Source organism: Nothoprocta perdicaria, unplaced genomic scaffold (genome assembly GCF_003342845.1).
Source record: "Nothoprocta perdicaria isolate Ctin4 unplaced genomic scaffold, notPer1 scaffold_206, whole genome shotgun sequence".
NCBI classification, from domain to species: domain Eukaryota; kingdom Metazoa; phylum Chordata; class Aves; order Tinamiformes; family Tinamidae; genus Nothoprocta; species Nothoprocta perdicaria.
This window is the reverse complement of record NW_020455272.1, coordinates 783,065-803,998: the sequence shown is the minus strand read 5'-3', so window position 1 is coordinate 803,998 and position 20,934 is coordinate 783,065. Positions and strand designations below refer to the sequence as shown.

The 20,934-nt window shown below is 40.0% G+C and overlaps 1 protein-coding gene across 1 annotated transcript; it reads left to right on the top strand.

The window, feature by feature from the left end:
* Positions 1-19,452, top strand: ST13 (ST13, Hsp70 interacting protein). Its single transcript, XM_026038306.1, has 12 exons — positions 1-201; positions 4,059-4,116; positions 5,355-5,424; positions 5,533-5,603; positions 6,056-6,122; positions 6,653-6,737; positions 8,476-8,586; positions 9,641-9,743; positions 11,706-11,822; positions 12,503-12,566; positions 13,637-13,737; positions 16,396-19,452. The coding sequence occupies exons 1-12, from the start codon at positions 92-94 to the stop codon at positions 16,522-16,524; spliced, it is 1,086 nt and encodes a 361-aa protein (XP_025894091.1). The 5' UTR covers positions 1-91; the 3' UTR covers positions 16,525-19,452.
* The last annotated feature ends 1,482 nt before the right edge of the window (positions 19,453-20,934 follow it).

The following is a 20,934-nucleotide window of genomic DNA, read 5'->3' as shown; positions in this document are numbered from 1 at the left end:
CTGGAAACTTCCACGGCGCCGCGCGGCGGTCGGGAAGGGGAGCGGGCGCGCGCGGGTGCTGCTGTTGCCGCCGCCTCCCCGCCGTTCCGCCATGGACGCGCGCAAGCTGAGCGAGCTGCGGGCGTTCGTGCGCCTCTGCAAGCAGAACCCGGGCCTGCTGCACACCGAGGAGCTGGCCTTCCTGCGCGAGTGGGTGGAGAGGTGGGTCGCGGGCCCGCCGCCCGCGCGCGGCCCCGGGGCGGGGGGGGGAGCGGCGGCCGTTGGGGTGGGTGGTCTCGCGCGGGACGCGGTGGGGGAGGGGGCGGGGCCGCCGCGTGGCTGTGGAGGGGGGAGGAGGGGCGCTGCAAACACTTGTATTTATTCATTTATTTAATTGTTTTTCCGAAGCTCACGCCTCTCGTTACAGATCACCAACCCCCCCCCCCCCCGCACTCTCGTGGGGCATTTCGCACGTGTGCTGCCTAAGGCCCTAGACTTAACTTGGTTGTTGCACGTTCGAAGCCCCTCGTGGAAAATCCTCAGTAGGCGGAAAAAAAAACTTTTTTTTTTTTTTTAAAAAAAGGGCCCTGTTCCCTGCCCTAAGATTCCCCACAGGGCCCGCTGGAAGAGTTGGAGTCTGCTACGTGTGGAGTCCCCGCGGGACCTGTGTGCTCCGCCAGGGAACAGGCCGGCCCTCCCAGGCACATCCCTGCTGGAGCAGCGAGGAAAAGCCGTGCACGTTTTCCACTTAAGCTTTTATAGCCTCTCCGCTTTCATTTGGTGTCGAATTTACTTTTTTTTTTTCCTTTAAAATTGACTGTCTTACTATAACTAGTTGGAAAACTTGTAGGGCTGCATTTTCTTTTTATTTTGAGTAAGTCCTGGTGCTTAACTGTATTCCCTACAATGGAAATTGCTTTGAGCTATTGGCTTTTTTTATAAACCAACGTTTAAACGTCTTTAGCCACCTGGATGCTCACGGGATCGTGCRAACGCTCCGATTTTACTTCGCTTGCTTCTGCAGCCAGGGTTGTCTCTGCRTGTGCTCCCGGGAAGGAAAAACGTGTGTGTTTTGCCCATGGTCCTTCTGCTGGTGTATAAAAGACCTCGGCCACTTTGCCCAAACTTGCTGCTATCTTTTCCCTTGTGTAATTCCAAAGGTGTGAACAGAGTATTGAACAGGGTAACTTCTTATGRCTGGAAAAAGTCCTAGGGAGAGTGAGCCTCTGATTTCCAATTTCCYCTGTTAATGTGGAAGGCTCAGGCTTGCAGGTTTGGTTTTGGTGTTTAGGCTTGCTTAATACCGAGGTGTGTATTTTATGGTGTGTAATAGAAGTATAAATCTGGGGTTTTTGAAGTGTGCAATTTGGTAAGTTTTAGTGTTAACTTTGTTCAGCTTGTATGAATCTAAAAGATTTAGGTTTGGTCATGGGGATAATGTTGCAAGTGATTACACAGAAATGACTGAATTATACTGAAATCTATCATGAAATTTTTCGCTTGGAAGTCTAATAATTGGTCTGACCTTTTCTTAAAGCTGCGAAGGACGCTAGTTTCTTGGGATGCCTGAGTGTGGTGCTTGATTTCTGACTCAGTGTTAACATTGCGTCAGACATCTTAAGTCTTCTTTCATGTTTTCACATATTTGTTATCTGTCTGTATAGCTGATAGGTTTCACTTTTCTCTAGATACTTGTAAAGRAAATACGACTCTGTATTGAAAAGAGTTTTGACATCTCATTTATACGAGCTTGTTTCTTTCATGACTGCATAAATATATAAATATTTTAATATGAATCATTGAGAAAGGAGCTGTGTTTCAAAAGCCTGCAGTTGAGCAGAGAAAACAAAAACAGCCTTTAAAAGGCACAAACTCAATTCATAAAAAGGGTTTGCTGCCTTGTTGTTGTTTTTTCAGGACAATTTTGAGCTTTTGAATTTACCATCAACTGGTTCATYTGTAAAGATACCTTAGGTGGAAGGGAGGAAAACGGATGCAGAAATGATGATTGCAGTTCTAAAAAGTCAGAAAAGCAGCGGTCTGCATCACTAATCAGTGGAACTGTGGAGTTGTTACTACAGTGCAGTCCTGATAACTTCTAAGTGTAACCATCTGCACTGCCCAGCTCTCTCAGCAGGTTTCAGCACAGAGCCTTATTTAAAATGTTTCTTTTGTGTGTTATTAATACAGCTCAGTAACTTGAGTTCTCATACAAGAGTAACTCATATGCTATGAGCATAGCTATTGAAGTTAAATACATAGCAAATTTTGCATATCTTTGCAGCACATTTAATCCCTGTAATCAAACACTGCTCTAAGGAATGATTTTAAGAATAACTTGCTTTGGGATTGTTCTGRAATTGCAAATCTAGACTCAGCAGGTGATAACTGGTTTGTAAAAATATCTTTAAGGRTTGGGAATAAAATTGTATCTGTGAAAGCAGTTAGAGGAATACTGTATTTGGAAGTGCATAAATACCAGTTGAATCTCATAGCTACAGTCTTATAAAAGAATTGGTAAAATGGTCTATGGGATGTGGAGAGGTAAAGAGGGCAGAAAAGGTTAATCAAGTTGTTCCAACCTTGAGATGGTTCAAGGTTTCAGACTTAAAAACAGCTGATACTGAGACCGGTAACTTGGATTTGCTTTGGAGTTTTAATCCTGCCTTTTTAGCTTGAGCTATCTTTAAATATGTGAATTGATTTTTGACCTTTTTAGAATTGGAAGGTTCTCATCTTTTTGCAGTAGACCTAGTAAGTAAGCGTGACTTTGAAAAAGTATTGTTATTTTAAAGTTAAGTTACTGTATTTTTCAGSAAGCCTTAGACAGATAAATATATCATAATTTCAGAGTGTTGGGCTCACCTGAATATTAGCTATTAACACTGTTAAAAATCCCTGAATAATTGTAGTTCTCCTCAGATATGCAGAGGAGCAGCTGTCCTAGGCTCAACTCCTCCTGCCCTATGCTGCTGTTCTTTCAGCTGTTGCCTCTGACTTTCCTTGCACTAGTTGTTAGGAGAGCTAGGATGAAAAGTCTTGAATTTATATTACGGCATCAGTAACAGCATGGGTTAAGCAACATGAGTGTACCAGTGGCACGTGGAGAAGCTATTTTGCAGTAACATCAGAAAATGCCTTTTTTTTTGCTCTCCTGCCTTTGGTTGCAGCATCCTTTTTCCCTTTTGCAGTGCTGTGTCCTGTCAGTCTTACCCCTCTGTTTCCCCGTTCCAGGTTTTCAGCCAGTTTAGGGCCTGGCTTTGAGGTCCTGCTAGTGTCAGGAAAGAGGAGGGAGAGTGGGAGCAGGGCATAAGATGGATAGGGATGGTCGTCTTTGTGGCAGACTGCCATCAGATAGGATTAGATGGTAAATGAAACGGAGCCAAGGAGTTTAGCCTGTGCTTAGTGCTGGCTGCTGACCAAAGTCTTTGTAATACAGAAGTTTATCCTGTATTGAAGGAATGCTTCTGGAAAAAGAATACCTCTTAACTTGGAGCTAAGTAAAGGCATAAATATTGCAGTACACAGAAAGAATGGAATTATTTTCATAGCCAGCAATTATTTTTAATTGTATAATTGTTTCATRCAAGGAACATACCAGGATAATTGGCTACTTTTAGGCGTTCGTGTTTCTCTTAATTTATTGGACACGTGTTCCAAGCCAATAAGAAATAATTACTTCTGGAGTTGGAGGGAAAAAAAAAAAAAAAAAGACATCTACTTTGGTTTTGAACCAGAAGTTCTGTTTTAAAGGAGCAAAAGATTTCAGCCAAGGAGGCAGCTTGTGCTTGGAGACAGGATGGGTGGGAGACGTGTGAGAGAGCCCAAGGTCCAGGTGAAGGAGCCAAGTGTGTGTTATGTCTGCGGAGACAAGCACAGTGGATGAGAGGTTCTGTGACTGCTTTTACAGTGAATTGCATCATGATGTTTTTCTGCCGCAACTGAAACCCACGATTGTCAGTAGGATGTGAAYATCTAAAGGACATGAGATCTCTAGAGCTCCCTTCCAACCTCAACCGTTCTCTGATGCTGTTGACTGTGTTTTGGTAATACTTTTTTCTCTCTGTTTTGCTGTAAAGCATGGGAGGCACGATACCGCCTGCTCCAGCCAATGCCTCTGCAGAGGAGACAAGTAAGGTGAGACATGGAAAACCTGCCATTGAAAACTAATGTTTGGTCTTCATGCAGAATTATTGGAGAGGGATGAAAGCTGACAGCAATTTTGGTTTCTCTCCTTCAAGTAGGAGGGGTGGATGTATGTGAGGGTGAATGGGGTACTAGATTGTGACAGTTCAAAGACGGCAGCCTGCCTGTTGTATGATGTATGTGGGGCCTTGTTATAGATTCARGCATTCCAGGGTGTTTCAGGAGCGATCATGCTCCATTTCCCTAATCCAGGATGTCAGATGTTCTCTGCAGTGTAAGCGCTGGGCAAAAAAACCTTCATTTTTGTGTGYTTGCTTGTCTTTGTGTGCACCTTTTCTGTAGCCATTAGGAGTGCAAGTTATAACCTGCGTGTGACAAGAAATACTAGCCAGCAGGACAGGTAATGAAGAGAACAACTCTTAGGTTTTGAAGCTGGAGTTGTGGGGAACGTGGTTTTTGGAATGTGTTTTGAAATGAGTATCTTTTGTTTCTAAAGGAGGATAATCAAGTGGACATGTAGATATTTGAGAGATTTCTCCCAAGATTTAAATCCTACTTGGGGAAAAAAGAAGAGAACTTCTTGTTTGGAGTTTTAACAGGACAGAGGATGCTGGAGTTGCTGGCTAGTTAGAACTGTTTGAGGAAATGTATGTATAGGAATTATAAATTGTGACACCGACTGTAAGTCAAATAGTTTGTCTGTGGGAAAGGAGGCGGTATTAAGTGAGAGGATTCAGAGGAGAGTAGTAACATGGCTAGAAATCAGTTGGAAAGCATCTGAAGAGGCATTCTAAGTAAGTGGCACGGAACATCTGGCCTTGGCAAATGCAGACARCATTGTAATCACTGGGACCTGCTCACTGCTAAAGACTCTAGCTTAATGGGATTAGATGGAGAGAGTTTTGGATGCAGAGAATATGTCAGAGAGGATAGAAATATTGGAAGAGCCCGTTARTATGCATTGCAAGACTGCTGAATTGGGTGTTATCTGGATCATTTTATTTTGGTCGTTAAATTGGGTCAACGTCACACATCAAGATTTGGGCTCAAAATTATTTTCATGATTGATAGGCTTAAGCTCAGATAGAGGAAAGGGGATATAGGTATCTTAGAGAGCAATTGTCTACTTTGAAGGTACATGTTGAATTTTTCTGATGCATTGTTACTTCTTGAAGTGGGAATAGAGTCATCAGTCAGAAATAATGGAAGTTTATATCTTTCTTTTTCAGGGCAAAGCAGAAGAACAGCCAGAGGAACCAGTTAAATCACCGGAACCAGAAAGTGAAGAGAGTGACTTAGGTGTGGAAGATAAATACTGTTACCACAGTACACCAACTTGAACATGATTCTAAACATCCCCTCTCTGTCTGTGGATAGAACTGAATTTTACTTTTAATTTTTCCCCAGAAATTGATAACGAGGGTGTGATTGAACCTGACAATGATGACCCTCAGGAAATGGGAGATGAAAATGTGGAGGTAAGTGCAGTAGTTCCAGTGGCTGGGGTAGTAGGGAAAAGGGAGAAAGAGATTTTCAACCAGGTCAAAAATAGTAACAAGGGCTGAGGGARGGAGAGGAGGAATAAGACTACATCGTCTAGGTAGGCAGTCATTGCTTTCTCTCTTCTTCACCCAAGCAGAAAAATAACCAGAAAAATAACAAAAAGGAACTGAGTTCTTTTCCTTCTTCAGAGATCGAATCTATCAGAGTTCTGYGTGGAAAAATCAGTTTAGAAAATCACCAAAATTATTAAAACATCAGAGAAAAGTAGGTGTATAGTGAAAGCATAAAAAATATATTTTTTGAACTATGTTTTTCAATAATGATTTCTAAAAAATGGAGTCAGGAAACTGGAGCTTCCTTCTTTGACGTTGTCTCAACGTGGTACTTCTGGCTGGGACTTTAGCTTTGGGGTTGGTTTGTTTTTTAGGTAACTGAAGAGATGATGGATCAAGCTAATGAGAAGAAGATGGAGGCTATAAATGCTCTGGGTGAAGGTGACTGATTTATTTATTTATGAGTGTGTGTGTGTGTATGTGTGTGACTTTTAAAAAGCAGTAGTAAATGCCTTTCTGGACCTTGTGAATCTTTCCTAGTAGGAGAAAGCCCACTACCCTGTGGTTAGGGAAAACTTTGTTGCTGGAATACGATATTTCTGTTGAATTTTGAATACTGTGTCTGTTGCAGGATTTCTCTGCATGTTTTGATTTAGGGTTTTTATTAATTTGTCTTAACTTGGTAGAAAGCTTTGTAAAGAGGTRCTTTCTGCTTGACTGAGTGCAGAGTCAAATGCTCAAATTTAGCTAGAAAGAAGTTGCTTGCTTGTTTCCTTCYAGGCAGTAATTCTGGGGTTTGTGTTTGCATTTCAGTTCTAGTCATTTTAGAAGAAAAAATTTTGAATTTGCTTATATCAGTGTTTCTTAAACAGAGCATTATCTATAGTTATAACACCCTGCAGGGTTGGTTTGGCAGTCTGTATTTAACTTCATGGTGTAATGACTGAATTTTTACTGGTGTTCCTGTTCAGGTGAACTTCAGAAGGCTGTCGACTTGTTCACTGAAGCCATCAAGCTGAATCCTTGTTTGGCCATCCTCTATGCCAAGAGGGCAAGGTGAGTCATTATGAACTAGTGATTTATGTTTCTTCTTGCTCTGTAACTGCCCTTGAAAAGCTAAAACATAGTGGAAGGTTGAGGCTGTATATACAGTTAAATCAGATTAGGGAAAGAGGGAAGTACACTTAATTGCATGTAAAAGCAGTACTATGAACTAGATTTGTTGAAGAAACCACCTAAGAATTTTAATTGTTGAAGTATATTCTGAAATGCATTGCAGTAATTAATATCTTTGGTATGTTGAATTAGAAAGATGCTAAATAACAAACACTGGAAGCAGGTAAAGATCCTTATAGGATTAAGGTGATAATTGAAATCGTGTCTAGTGTAGGCAAAGTTAATTGTTCCATGTGAATTCTCTCCATGGATACAGAATATCTTTTTGACATATTGTTCACCTATTTATTTCTAGAAGGAAAGATATGAATATATGCTTCTTCAAGTAGCTTTAGTGATGAAATAAATTTTAATGTATCAATAGTTAGACTACCTTTATTTCAAGTAGATGTAGCAGGACAGAAGTTCTAACTTGTGTAGAGTGTAGTGCATCTTGTGGATTTTTGAAATTTGAGTACTTTGTCAATTGAGGAATGCTTTCTAGGGCTTCCTGAGGCTTCAACAKGAGATGATTGTGCCAAAAATCCCAACATCCTAAGCATTTTTTCCCCTAATAGCTGATTGGATTTACTCAGATATTATAAAACTTGGAATTACTTCCCTTAACTGGGAAGGGAACAGGGCTACCTTCTCTAAACCGTGGTGCCACATGCTGTTGAGGCATTTGTTATTGAGAATGGCAATTAAGAACAAAGCCAGTGCTTTAAGCAAATACTATGAGGATTGGAGCTAATCATTAATTTGCAAGCRCGCCCTTAAAACTAGTAGCTGATATTTTATTGCTTTTCTTGGGACAGTTCTCATTTCTGCTTAACTGAGATGAAAGGATGGGACTAAGATTTCACACAGTATTCAGGCTGAGTCTCGTTGCAGATTTATACAGTGGCACAGCAGTGTCATATTTTCGTTTCTTCCTTGATTGCTGATCTTTGATTTATGTATGTTGTCTTCTGTGCATTGAGCAAGCTGCAAGATCAGAAGAAAAAGGATATTGTGGAAATTTGTGGGATGAGTAGGAGAGAGGCGTTAGAAGGAAGGCAGTAAATAGGCCGTGAGAGACTTTAGGGTGAGCAGCTTAAATGAGAGGAATTCATTTTTATGGCTTATTAGACTGGGTGATTAAGCAGTTGCTCTTTTTCTGTACAGACAACTTAAAAACAGATGTGCTCTTGCAGTTCCTGATGGTTCTAATCATCAATCCTTGTAACATGTATGAAGGTTTATGCTTGATTTCTTTTTTGTGGTTGATGTTTTGAAGACTTTGTAATAGGGAATACGTATTGTTATCTGTATTTTGTTCAGCTGGTTCATCACCRTTTGTTAGAGAGTGCATAGACCATGAAATTGAACTCCTTTGCATTTATTTATCCTCTTCTAATGCACCAAAGTTGCTCTTGCTGGTGAGGCTAAAGTGTTAATCTGGACTTCTGGCCAATGATTCACCTACTGGGGGAAAAACAGTAAATTTTGGTAACATTGCTCATCACAACAAAATCTCAAATTCAGCTCTTCAAATGCATCTTTGACTCGCTTGCCTGTTAGGCACCTAAAATTGTTTCCAGCTTAAGTTAGTAACTTGGTATTTGAATATACACAGTAAATGTTCTCATTCCCACAGTGTTTTTGTGAAACTACAGAAGCCAAATGCCGCCATTAGAGACTGTGACAGAGCCATCAAGATTAATCCGGACTCAGCACAGACCTACAAATGGAGAGGAAAAGCACACAGGTGACAAACTGCAGTTGTTCTTCATATCCTCTTCACTTACTTGTGAGGAGCTGTTTTGTTTATGCTTTCTATCCTGTATTTCTCCATGGCATGTAATTTGTCAGTCTTGTACATAAGAGTCACGAGCCAAGAAACTATTATGTGAGGGGTATGTATTAATGGATTACAAGAAGGAAAGGATGATGATTTGGAAATAATCCTTGTGGCATTGCTTCCTCCCTCTGCCCCTGCTCTCATAAGCACTCTTCTCAAGTCTTACCACCATTCTGTATATCATCTTCTGCTTGATAAAGATTGAGATGGAGGGCTGTGAGGTTTGTTTGTCTAGGCATGTTTTTGTTTTGGTTTAATTTATCCGTATGAACCTATAATGCTAAACATTGCTTAGCTGCTCTTCTTCCATAGAGTCCTAAAGCACTTGAGCAGTAGGCTTAGCTGCCTGTGTATTTAGGGAACTGTATGTAGGTGAACAAGTAATAGTACACAGGGTGCTAACCTAAAATGGAATTAGGCTGGTGTACCCCCCCCAACTGTATTAACTGTAGTAAACGGGGTTCGCTAGGCTTGGTTTAGCAGTGGCGTAGACTTGTGAGTAGACTAAACATTCAAGGAGTGTTTATATAACACATTTAAGCAACAGGTTTCAGCAGAGGAATTTTGCTGTTTTTAAAATATAATTTTAAGTGGTAGAGTATCTGTCAGTTCACGCGTTTTGGCTTCTCTTTAACAGCTTGTTTATAGTAAGAATGACACTGTTTGATTTAGGATTGATTATTTTTTCTTTTGCTTGAAGCAGCGGTTACTGTAAGGGTAAGAAGCAAGTCGTTWTCCTCTAATCTATCTAAAGTATCTTCTAATATCATACTCTGTTGATTACAGGGAAAATCCCATAATTTTTAGCAATTAACTTGACTTAGACTTGAATTTCAGGAAGGCCATATAGTTTCAGTATACATATATGGCTGTAAATACCCTGAAGAATAGCAAGAATTCAGCCTCCTTCTCCCTCTTCTCCCCCACCCAGTTCTGAATGTTGGTGTCTTCTCATTTGCAGACTTCTGGGTCATTGGGAGGAAGCTGCACATGATCTCGCCTTGGCTTGTAAACTGGACTATGATGAAGACGCTAGTGCGATGCTGAAGGAGGTGCAGCCCAGAGTAAGTGGGGAGGGAGAAAGTAGGTTCCTTGTTGATTTGTGTTTGAAAGGCATTGCTGCCTTCAAATTTTACCAGTATATGTTGTCTTGTGGGAATGTGGGGGTGTGCATATGTCACTTGACATTTCAAACTGAGTTTATAAATACTTAATGTCTTACACRTAGCTATAAACAGCTGTGATTTATAGCAATTTGTTCTCTGGGGCTGTATATATATAACTAAACTATGAAATAATGTATTAGACTCTTTTAAATATTAATAGAAAGATCCCAAGTGATTGCARTTAGGCTAGTGTTTTGTAACCTTGACTGAAAACATTGAGAAGACCAAGAGAGCCCTCACATAATGGACTCCCTCCGCCTGCCTCTGTGTTTCTGACTTGAGTATCAGAGCTTCTTCCCAAGCAGGATGCACAAAGGAAGCTTTGTGGTAAACGCTTTCAGCAGCCCACCACGTGAGGGCAGCACAGTCTGTGGAAAAACTATTTCTGTTTAAGTGGTGTTCTTGTTCCCAGCATTTTCTAAGGAAGAACTTCTGTGTAACAAATATTAAGACTTCTTTTCCCTCAAGCTTTTTAACATACTCCATTGAAGTGTTCACTGACTATTTAGCAACTATTGCATGAACGTTCCTGGATATAACAGTTTCAGATTTCCTACCATGTTTTTGTAGAAGATGCTCCCTGTAAAACAACAGTTTAACCATCTTACAGATGAAGTGTTCCATACTGAAAATACTTTATCTGTTTTGTTAAGTTTTGTTTGATGAGGTTTATTTGATTCTTGATTTCCCAGCTGATCTGCCTCTGCACAGAAGGAGCAGAGTGTGGCTCTTATACATTGATATATACTTGCCAGCTATGTGGGAATAAGTATATGCAGCTTGAGGGGTAGAAAGGTTTTATGAGTGGTCTTCAGTACAAGCAAGAATAATATGTTTGCTTAATGCTTAGCTTTTGTAGCGTTCCCTCATTTTTATCACTTCCAGATGAAAGTCTTAAAAATTCCAGAAATGTTTAGTTCATCTTGAGAAATACATAGACACTGTAAAAAAATAACTTTTCGAGACTTTTTCTTATTTCTCTAAATTAAGCCATTTTGTGGTCAGAAACTTTATATCAAAATTTTACTAGTTATAAAAATCATTCCTTCTTTTAAAGGATATTCTGAAAAGATAGAAGAGTAGCCATGTGCCAGAGAGGTTTCTAGGCATGCTCTGTACCAACATCTACACTGTACCATCGTCTACAGTGTTGTCCATTAGATCTCAGCAGCTTGTGAAAGCGTCGTCTGTTTTTTAGAGTACTATAGAACGGTTGATTCCACTTTCAAGAGCGCATATTCTGTTAAGAGCATGAGCTGAGTGAGGAGCCTTAGGGAGATGACTGCTAACCAGCCTCCTCCACTGGGGCTATCAAGTCAGTACCTTTGAGAAGAAGCTAAAGATAATAAGCAAACTTTATCCTCACCTGCCCTGTCTGACTTTGGTTCAGGTATTCTTGTGCTTAGCTGTATGTGCTGTAGCACATCTGGAACAACACTAACCCCATCTGAAAAGGGAGAGGGGAAGTTATTTTTCCTATTATTGTGCCAATRGAAATTTCCCTGTTCCATTAGCAGTATTAGCCCTGGAGGAGTTAATATTTCAATGTATGGACAGGAAGGTGTATGGAAGTTTAAGATGCTTAAGTTCTAATTATGGTGTAAGTCCTTGAGCTCTATGGGAGGGAAAAATGCATGGGAGAGTGTGTGTTCTCATGAACTCAAGTAATGCCTGTGTTTGGGTGATAAATTACTCTGGGCTAGGGGGTAAATTGCAAAAAACCAAGAGATTCTAAAGATGTGAGATCATAAACATTATTTTTAAGAACTGATTAAAAACAGATTGTTAAGATTCATATATCCAGTATGTTATGTACAGCATACTAGAAATGAACACGATATGTCACTTTTGTTGTAACAGGCTCAGAAGATTGCAGAACATCGCCGAAAATATGAGCGCAAGCGTGAAGAAAAGGAAATCAAGGAGAGAATGGAAAGAGTGAAGAAGGCGCGCGAAGAGCATGAGAGAGCGCAAAGGGTGAATATACAGACTTGTAGTGTGTCTTAATCAGCTGGAGAGTGCTACGGTTTTGGTTAAAATGAATTGCATCTATGAAAATCAATTTAATTTTGAAGAGTTATTTCTGTCTTTGCCAGCAATGAAATCTGAAGAAGAGGTTTTATACTGCTTCTGTTTTTTTATGGCAAAAACAGATTCTAGGTCTCTACTAAGCCTGTACTTTTAACCATCCATTTATTGTATAACTGTATCAGAAAAGCTTTTGCTTAAAGGTCTTGTTTCTCTATGTGTGTGGGGGTAGGGATGTGTTAAATACAGGATAGTCCTTTGTTTTTCCTCACATTCTCACACAGTTTGCTATCCTGGTTCGTGCCATACTGATATGTTTTACAATTTGCGTGGGCAGTGGGAATTGGCTTAATTTTTTTAGGGCTAACAAACTGTAGAGCTCATTCAGTTAAAAACACACTCAAATTATCTGCTATTACTCTAGTATTTTTTCCCAGATATCACCGGCTGTAATTTCATATAGCCAAGCACTTCTATATTGATATATTCTGCATGCTTGAATGGTCTCAGCTGTCTCTTTCTTCYCCCAAATCAACTGAGCAGTAAGAAACAGCCTATAGTTCTACTGCTTTCTGTAGAAAAAGGCTGCGATCCTATTTTCTCCTGGAATKATGTGCTTTTGTCTGCAGGAGGAGGAAGCAAGACGACAAGCAGGAGGAGCTCAATTTGGTGGCTTTCCAGGAGGCTTTCCAGGTATTTAATTTTTAAGCACTGATAGCTGAGATGGAGGTCTTCCCGTAAAGGAGGTGACCTTATTTTTTATTTTTTATTTTTTATTTTTTATTTTTTATTTTTTATTTTTTATTTTTTATTTTTTATTTTTTATTTTTTATTTTTTATTTTTTATNATTTTTTATTTTTTATTTTTTATTTTTTATTTTTTATTTTTTATTTTTTATTTTTTATTTTTTATTTTTTATTTTTTATTTTTTATTTTTTATTTCATCACAGTCTATAACCTTTCTTCTCAAAGCTGAGAGATGTGAAGTTTAGAGCTTGTCTACAGATGCTTTCTCAAATCTCACTCAAATCTGAGAAAACAAAGATGCCATGTTTGCTTAGTAATGCACTATGAAAAAAATGCTTTTCTCCTGAATGATCTAGAATGGCTTGAATTGTTTCYGCTTAAGAATAATAATATAGGAGTGGAAAATTTGGGTTGAAATTTTAAGAAATCTGTGCAGTTCTGTAAGCTGTCAAAAGTGTTTATCAAAGGAGATAGTGCAGCCCACCCTATAGAAAAGCTGTAACTTTGATATTGTTTGAGAGCTGTTCTTGTACAATTTAATGGAAAGGAGGCCTTAAATTATATTCTTGATTCGCCATACCTTGCTGCGCTTAAAAACAAGCACCAGTGCTCTTGAAGACTAAACACACCTGTGGGATAGGAAACAATATTCACCTTCTTTCCGAAGAGCCTGAATATATGGGAATGTCAGGCCTAAGATGTACTACTAAACTGCTTTTGCCCCAAGCTGTTCACCCCTTGCAGCTGGTTTTAGTTAAACAGAAAGGAACTCTATCTCTGTTCAAGGTGCTAGAATTTGACACTTGTTGTAAACCTCACCTTGGATTAAAAATGCAATTTAAATGAGCTGGAGAAATAGCAGCTGAAAACCCTGCTTACCATTTAGTGCAGCAGCTGTAGCCTTGTGGAGGCTGCAGCTTTGAAGCTGTGATAAAGGAGTGCGCTCTGCATGAGCTCGTGGTGAGATGAATTAAGCCTTTTTACACTGTAAATTCCTTTTGTCTTGGATTTGCAGGTGGATTTCCAGGGGCTATGCCTGGAGGTATGCCAGGAATGGCAGGCATGCCAGGTCTTAATGAGATCCTCAGTGACCCTGAGGTCCTCGCAGCCATGCAGGTGAGGATTTGATAAACTGAAAGCTAAAGGTTGAGAATGAAGGGAAAGACAACCCATGAACTGAGGGAAGGAAGGAAAATGTGACCATTTTGATAGTAATGGAGTGCTTGCTTATTTGTGTTGTGAAACTCTCTGGTAGGTGGCACCAGACTGTCTGGAACGAATTCGAGCTGTTTTTCAAATTGACAGACCTTAATTAAACATCCCTTCCCCTTCTTCCCCAGTTCCCCTTTAACACTGCTTGCAAGCAGTAGAGCTCTTGAGCTCTTTGGTGTGCTGGGTGGTTGTCTTCTGCAGAGTATTGATTGACTTGCTTTTTTTTTTTTTGAATGCATATTCACAAATGAAGAATGATGGTTAGTATTATTGCAGTACAATATCTTACAATTCTGTTGACATGAGAATTGCCCTTGTCTTTAGAGAACAGAGTGTGTTGGGGTTGTTTCTGACCAACCCCCCCTAAAACTAGTGTTGGATTATTTCCACAATTGATATTTTCTAAATCCATCTTCAGAAGCTCCCTCCCCTGGTGGGCCTGATCAATTGCTGAATTAATTGCTCAGTGTCATAACTAGCTTCAAACAGGAACAGTATTGAAGCACTTTACAGTGGAATGTATCTGACAGCATCAGTTTCATGGAAAAAACCCTGAAATATGTAGTTATATTTACATTGTAATATGGTCAAATACAAGTGTCTTATCAATTTTTTCAGGATTCTTCCAGTTACGCTGGAGTTTCATGATGTTCCAAGGTCATCAAATAGGTGTGAGGCATATACAGTTTTGCTGCCCTTCTGAAGAGAATAGCCAGGGRTTATTATTTCATACGCCCTCAAATTGTGAAAAATATAACACTTTCCATATAAAAGTACATGACTTTTCTTGATGCTTGCTGGTGTTTGGAAATACATCCATACTTAAGCTGCTACTTTCTGTAATAATGACTTTCATGCAAACCATCCAAAAAAAGAAAAAGGACTTTTACTAATTACATGGGTAGCTTACACTAAGATTCAGGCACGTGCAAAATGCCTTTGAGCTGCATTRCATGCTCGTGTGTACCTCAGAACACTGTAGTCTCTTGCAAGATCATGTGGTGAAAAGTATTTTCTTAAACTTTCTGCAAAGTTTCAGATGTCTTGTTGCTGTGGATATGGCACAATGTTTGGATTTTGGAGATGACTGAGATTTATTTAACCCGTAAGGGTTAAATATAAATCCTCTTCAACGGGAGTGACATGAAAGATAACCCTGTGAATTACTTACTTGCCATSTAGTCACATATTGGATACAGGCTTCCACAGAAGCATATACAATAGATAAAATAGTGATAACTGTTTTTCCTTGAAAATATTTTTCAGCTTTCTGCAACTAAAGCCTGGAGCATTAGAAAACTCCGAATATTTGCTAATACTGTTTACAGAATGGTCTCATTTTCATGTTTTATGTTGGGTTTTTTCCGTAGATTTACTGTTACAGTARTCTTAATCTCAGATTTAATTCTGAAAGTACTGTCATGAGTTTGAAATCTTCGTTATATGTGTATTGTTTTGTAGTTCAAAAAATTTATAAATGAAGTTTAAGGCTGAGGATTTTCAGGGAAAGATGCACAAGTGCAGAATAACTTGCAGTCCATTCATAAGACCACAAACCATTTAGTATGGAATTGAAGGCTTAACATTAATTTTGGTGTGTTTTGTGATMCAATGACTGAGTATATTCTGCTTTGTGTTCTGAATTCATGTGTAGGYGGAAACACAGACTTTTAACAAAAATGACTTGTTGGAGTCATATGCCCAGTTTTGAAATCGGAAATTTGAGGGGTTGGGATCTGTGGAAGGTTTTGGGTTTTGGGGTTTTTGTTTGTTTGTTTTGTTTTGTTCTTTCTTTTTTTTTTTTTTCCTCCTTGCACAAGAATCCGAAAGAGGGGAGAAAAAAAAAAGAAGCTAGTGCTTGTTTCTGAGCTTGAGCATTCTTGTTTTCATAGACTCTGCAGATTCCCCCTTTGTGGGGGAGCAAATCTGTGGGGGAATTTTGTAACTGCCTCTAACCACAGATAAGACGTGACTCTCTCAGCTCCTAACATGTACAAAACATGACGGAACTGTGACAGGGGTTTTGGGGGGGACACATCTTCCAAACCCTGTCTGGGACCAGACTTGTTAAACAGCTCTTGTCTGTGACTGACCCTGGAAGAGATACCGAGCAATGTTGCTGTAGCCCACACAGCTCTGAAGACAGCAGTTGTTTTTTGATATTTCCAAAGAATTTGTCTCTGGGAATGGTGGGATAGAAGTCTAGGAGAGACTGGATCTGTCCCTGAAAATATTCAAATTCACTGGAATGAACGGCTATACTGCAGTAGGTGTGGACAAGTTTGGCTGCTGTTTTGGGGGGGAAAAAATGAATTGTCATCCTATCTCCCTTCTCGCACACAGTGTAGTAAGCTCAGTAATGATGTGGGTGTTTACTGATGAAGTGTTAACAGCATTGCACTATGTTGCTGGATTTCTTTAGAGACCTGTTATCTAAACTTGTTGTCTAGTCTTGACATGTTAACATTTGAGCAAGATTAAACTCATGTTAGAATTCCACGACCACTAACTTTCATAAATTTGCCTTATAAATGCCTTGTTTGTTTGTTTGTTTGCCTGCAGGATCCAGAAGTTATGGTTGCATTCCAAGATGTTGCCCAGAACCCGGCAAATATGTCCAAGTACCAGAATAACCCGAAGGTCATGAATCTCATCAGTAAATTGTCTGCCAAATTTGGCAGTAAACCGTAAAACCCCTGGTTCATAAAAATCATATCGGAACGGGAAGGATTGATTTGGCTAACCAGTGTTGCAATAAAACAAACCATTTTACCTCTGATCCTTTTGATGAGAACTGGGGTGCTCTAAAGAGAATTGCTCTCTAGCCTCATGTGTTGAACTTCTAATGATTGGTTTATAGTACCGAAATTATATTCGAAAACAGACACTTTCAACCATCCACCTTTGCCTAAGAGTTTGCAAACTTTTGTTATAAGTATTAAAGACAGTTTCCTTTGAATGATTGAATGAAGACTCTTGTAAGAGGTTGTARTAGTCTTGGAGTGTATGATAAAACCTCTTACTGCTTTTTTTTTTTCTGAATTCTCATTGAGCAAAGGGGAAGCAACTTTAACAGTTGAAGTCTGTCTTACCCACATAGGACAGATTGGTTGAGCTTATAGATGGCAAAGGTGAGACAAGTGTGAAGAATTAACTGGATAAAGGAGTTGTCTGCAAATACAAGTCCTTATTTTTTTAAATGGGTGATTGACTTTATATAGCTATTAAAAAAAAAAATATATAACCGTGCTCGCTACTTATACACTGGAACTTCTGGCAGTACTGCAGATAATTCATATTGATTACCACAGCTGTGCAGCAAAGGTGTAGTCTAATCCTTTGCACAACCTGGCATGAAATACATATTGCAGATGCCACAGAAGTTTTGCTTGCTCAGTTCTTGTCCAGCACCTTTATGTAACACGTTATTTATCAAGCTGGGTACAGGAGAGCAGCTTAGAGCCTGTACTTGCGCTCTTATCCGTTCCCAGTTAGCAGGTCCTGAACTGGTTGCACCCACCTTTCCTTGGGGTTGTGCTTAACAGCCTTCATCTGATTGGAAATTTTAGGGAAGGGAATCTTGTTCCTATCACTACCTCTATCCCGTTGATGCAAGCCATCCAGAATATATAAATGCAGAGTTCTAAATTGGTTAAGGGGAGAGCACCCAACAAAATTGCAGCTCTGGTTCCTTCATGTATTTTGAGTCCTTAATATGCTTACAGGCAAAATTCCTTGGCCAAAGTTGTGGGGTTTCTTCTTTTGTGTTTTTTTTTCTCTTAATCCTGATGTCTGTTTAGAGATGATCACTCTTCCTTTATTGCATGCTATAGTCTTCCATCTTCTTTGTATCCTTTTCTTTAAAAAAAAAAAAAGAAAAAAAAAAAAAAAGAAAAGAAAAAGAAAAAAGGCTGTTGTCCTGGTTTTGTACTTCATTATCATACAGATAAAAAGGTGAAGGAATAGGAGTGGATAAACATAGTTCTGGTATTAGTGAATGAACGGCACGGATAGCCTTGAAAGAGCAAGTCTGTGCTGATGGTGTTCAGTGGGTTTGACTACCAATAAAGACAGTTGTTGCTTCTGTTCATCTTAGCTGTAACATTACACATTCTCCTTCTATGGAGAAATTATAATTAGTTGTTTGCCACTTAAGGCCCAACATTTATGTCGCTCCCTTGTAATTCTGTATCTTAAGTCATAACTGATGTTACTGTTCCTAATTCAATCTGGATTGATATAGGAAATCAGCAAGAAGAGCAGAAAATAAATCCCCAAATGCTTTTTTTGTCATACTGATAACCCTGCAGAATGAAATGTGAATCTTTTTTGCTTAAGAAATATAGTTCTGAATACTTCTAGACGCCTTTAAAAATAAAGTATGGTTTTGAAAAATAAAATTACTTGGGTTTGTGTAACTTACTGGTAAAACCTATTCTATTTTAAACTAAGTCATTCATGGGGGAATACTTTGAACTGTCTATAAAACTTGTGATTTAAATCAGAACTAAATGTTTAAGGGCTTGTCTTCATGACAAAATGAACTCAAGTTATGATCAAGTGTTGCTTTATACCTGTTTTTTGATTACGCTTTGATCTGCCGTTCCTGTAAGGAGATGTCTGCACTTGAAATAGGTCACCCCTTGGTATAGGTTGAAACTCCACTCCTGTTTTATTCAGACTGGTCTGTATGTGCTGTGAATAAACTAGAGTAGCCTTAATACAAATTAATTCCCTGTTCTTTCCTGTTACTCCATCTTAGCTCTTGGTGTCTGTCTGTGTGAATCTGGTGAAAAGTAGAAAGCTGCCTGCAGCTACTATGAATGGTCACCTTGGTGTCCTGCCTCCTTGCTGATGTATCAGGAGCACTTGTTCAAAGCCCCCTGACTCGGTACACACGTTCTCCCTTAACTTCAGTGTTAGTTTTAGCCATCTAGGTGAATTCTTGTGGCTATGGGAATGCACATCCTGGGAGTCGTTTGGTGTGTGGTGACTGGGGGAGGAGGGAAGGGCATGTGTTTAATGCCATCCATTACGTTAATTGAAGAGGTAATTTGAAGAGCTCTTCAGTCCTCCTTGGCTTTTCCCCAAGCTGCTGTGTAGACATCTAAGCAGCAGAACTGGTTTGAGCAGAAGTGCAAGCCTGGGGAGTAGAATTGTACAGGGGACCAGCGGAGAGGAGAAGAGGTCCTAGTGTAGGGGATACGTAGCCGTAGGGGGAAGTTGCTGTGTTCATCAGTGTTTGCTCCAACTACGTATTGGCAGCTCCCTCAGGTTATGTTTCCACTGCAGTCCATGCTAGGGATTATTCATAAAAGTACCATGGCAATGATCACTTTAGCTCATGATTTGGCTTCGAAAGACTTGGAGCTGCCAGTGTGGCAAGCGATCTGAAGGGCTGCACCATGCTCAGATGTGCCTTTCTGTCATTTGAGGCAAGTTATGGCATGCTCTGCTTGGTTTATCCTGGGCCCTGGGTGTCATGAGCTGTTACTCCAGAGGTTGGGATAACACAGCTGCAGTTTAAGCATCCTGGTAGCAAAGGGTGGTAAACACTGTTGGGTTATATGACTTCTAGTCTGTCACCATCCTTTCTGGGTCAACTGCTACCCCAAGTCATTATAAGAAACGTTGGGTTAGATGCTACTTCTCAGACTGTACTTTACAGTGTCTMAACATTTTTTAGAAATTCAGACTTTTAGGTTCTGGCTTGTGGTTAAAAGCCCTTATCATTATCAAAGTGGCTTGGTTTGTCTTACAGTGGAAGCTAATGAACAGATGGGTAGAAGCCCACATTGTCCCTAATTAGATGGACATTGGTGGGACAAGGCTGGGCTAAGCAAAGATAGGTCAGAGGCAGTGTGGGTCAGTAAATGAATGTTAGAAAGTCTGCAGAGATGAAACTGTGGCAGGAAGAGGCRCTACTACTAACAGCCCCCTGCAATGAGCTGCAGCTTAAAACATGTATTTTCATTATTATGTTGTTTTTGAGGCCCTTATATAAAGGCTGTCCAAGTGTAAGTCCCGTATGTGTGTCTGTCTGTGTCTCTGCTGTGAGATGTAGAGAAGAACAGTATCGCAGGGAGCTTGTAGCCCCTGTGCTCAAAACAACATCGTTCACGAGAAGGGGCAGGAGGTGGCAGAGCCGTCTGGGATGAGCTGAAGCCAGGCCAGCCTGGGCATGGATCTTCCTGCAGATCTTGATCGGAAGTGTTGAGAGCCTTGTCTGAAATTCCTTGGCTACCCTTGAGGGATCCTGGGGTGCTTCCAGGGTGATATGGCACGCTGGTTCCTGGTGCCGTGGGAGAGGCTGTAGCGTTTCACACACCACAGGGCAGTCTGGTAGTGGCTGGTGGGGAAGTAGGTGAGTAACTCACTAGGAAAATGGTGGCAATCTTGTCAGCAGAAGAAAATAGAAGTCTCTTTCAAACATCAAATAGTTCATTGGAGATGGGCCTCCATGTTACTTTATAAGTGAGGGAATGAGAGCAGCATCGTGTAAACAAACAAAAACAATTCAGAATTTACCAAGAGCTGAAGTAAGATAAACACAGCAGCTTCTACCTGGATGCATAGGACAAGACGTAGGAGTTCAGGAGTGTGATGCAGGCAAATGTAAATACAGGAGAGGCAGTAACAGTTTTGAGGTGATAAAGAAATAGAGTAGGTCGGATGGTAGCTCTATGATCCATCCTACAGAGCAATGAAAAATTGCTGTTGGTTTTACTTGAGCTAAGACTAGTTGAATYACCTTGTGAACCTGAGCTTAGGCTAAGTTCTGATCTCCTAGTATGGTCCTCCCAAACAGAAACCTTGTGAGACAAAAGCTTCCTTCTCCCCCACTGACCAGAGGTCCCATGGAATATCAGGATATACCCAGGACTTTCCCATACATCTGAATCTTGATGATTAACCAAATCAAGATGTTAACTTATGACCTTGCTAATGTAATGTTTTACTGTACCTGTCTTTGATGTACAAATATGCTTTTGAAATGTGTATTCTAGACTGATGATCACAGATGAGCTTGAAACCTTCTTGTCAATAAACAGATTTGGATAAGGTGTTACGACTCTTTTTAAATAATTGGATGACAGTTTT

Coding starts and splice junctions, on each gene's coding strand:
- ST13 (XM_026038306.1), top strand. CDS start 92: ATGGACGCGCGCAAGCTGAGCGAGCTGCGGGCGTTCGTGCGCCTCTGC. Junction 4,117..5,354: donor CTGCAGAGGAGACAAGTAAG/GTGAGACATGGA, acceptor TTTCTTTTTCAG/GGCAAAGCAGAAGAACAGCC. Junction 6,123..6,652: donor TATAAATGCTCTGGGTGAAG/GTGACTGATTTA, acceptor GTTCCTGTTCAG/GTGAACTTCAGAAGGCTGTC.